Source organism: Palaemon carinicauda, chromosome 4 (genome assembly GCF_036898095.1).
Source record: "Palaemon carinicauda isolate YSFRI2023 chromosome 4, ASM3689809v2, whole genome shotgun sequence".
Lineage (NCBI taxonomy): Eukaryota > Metazoa > Arthropoda > Malacostraca > Decapoda > Palaemonidae > Palaemon > Palaemon carinicauda.
Window position 1 is genome coordinate 195,454,995 of NC_090728.1, and position 1,346 is coordinate 195,456,340.

At 35.1% G+C, this 1,346-nt stretch overlaps 1 protein-coding gene across 1 annotated transcript; it reads right to left on the reverse strand.

The window, feature by feature from the left end:
• Window positions 1-278: 278 nt before the first annotated feature.
• Window positions 279-974, reverse strand: LOC137639822 (zinc finger BED domain-containing protein 5-like). Its single transcript, XM_068372063.1, has one exon. It carries the CDS (start codon window positions 972-974, stop codon window positions 279-281), a length of 696 nt encoding a protein of 231 aa, XP_068228164.1.
• Window positions 975-1,346: the final 372 nt, after the last annotated feature.

Here is a 1,346-nt window from a genome sequence, read left to right on the forward strand (position 1 = left end):
TTTTACCAGTATCTTGTAATACAATATTATAATGTTTCTTCCATGGTCAAGCCGTTGGAAAATAGAGATCAGACCTTTGAATTCACTGTAGCATTTATGTACGCCGGTTAATTCTTTTTTTTTATAAACAGTTAAAATGAAATAGATGATAAAGAAGAGAGATAGGTATATTTATTCAATGAGATCCCTGAGGTTGATGCTGCTCTGCGAGTTTCTTTATGTCTGGTTCCATCGATGTTCATGATAGTCGAAGATCACCTCTTTTCACAATGTCAAGACTATTGCGAGCTTTTGATAAAAGTTGAGAAACGATTAAATCCCGGTTCAACAAGATAAGATGCTGGAAAAGCGATAACATAGATCTGTGCTCTATCCCAGAGCAAAGGATACTTTGTAGCAAAATCATTTGTCTTCCATACATTGTACTTTCCATCTTTGAATTTAGCACGCATATTTTCAACACTTTGTAATTCGATAAGAGGTTCTTGCAAAGATATGTCTATATCGGCATCATTAACTTCGAAAGGAATTGAAACCCAAGTCTGTGTAACCATCATGAGTAGGTCACTAAACCGAATTAGCATATGTTTATGCATATTTTCCATATATTCACCATATAATGCAAGATCTTCATCATACAAATCGCTGCTAACAGAGGCCAAAAAAGAAAACTGTTCAAATGCACGACGCCTGATATTATTTTTATACAACTGTAGTTTCCTCAGAAAAACAACAATAGAACTTTTACTAGCTATCAGATCGGAATCTTTTCCTTGGAGCTGTTTATTAAGAGAATTCAATTTTTCAAATATATCTAATAAGAAAAAGACATCACACTTATTTGCAAGCAGCTGTTCTCCAAGTTGTGTATTAGCAAGAAAGGAAACAATAGAATCCCAAACGCTGAAGACAATTTCCCTTTGATAGCCATCGCACCTCTGTATGTAATACAAGCCTTTCAAACTCTTCTCCATTTTGCTAACATAATTTATGAAAAAGGCGGTCTCTAAGAGAATTTTGATTTTATATGGTTAACTACTTGTACTACGACAGTAAGGGCATCATGCAGACGTGCACTCAATTTCTTTGCAATTAAGTGATGTCGGTGTATCACGCAGTGAATACAAAATACTATAGACCGTCTAAGAATGTTTGAAAGGATGTGTGTGTGTGTGTGTGTGTGTGTGGTCTTTGTAGGCAGTCGCACGTAACACATGTACCTAATAGCTCTTCTGTCGTCTCTCATAAACGTTGTCATTAAGATTCATTACAGCGCAATAATTGAATATGGCTTACAATTTTGCTGTAAATAAATGCTCTATTGCAGAAATTGGTATGAAATATAG

Bases quoted from the DNA above. Each gene is read 5' to 3' on its own strand.
- LOC137639822 (XM_068372063.1), bottom strand. From the start codon at position 974: ATGGAGAAGAGTTTGAAAGGCTTGTATTACATACAGAGGTGCGATGGC.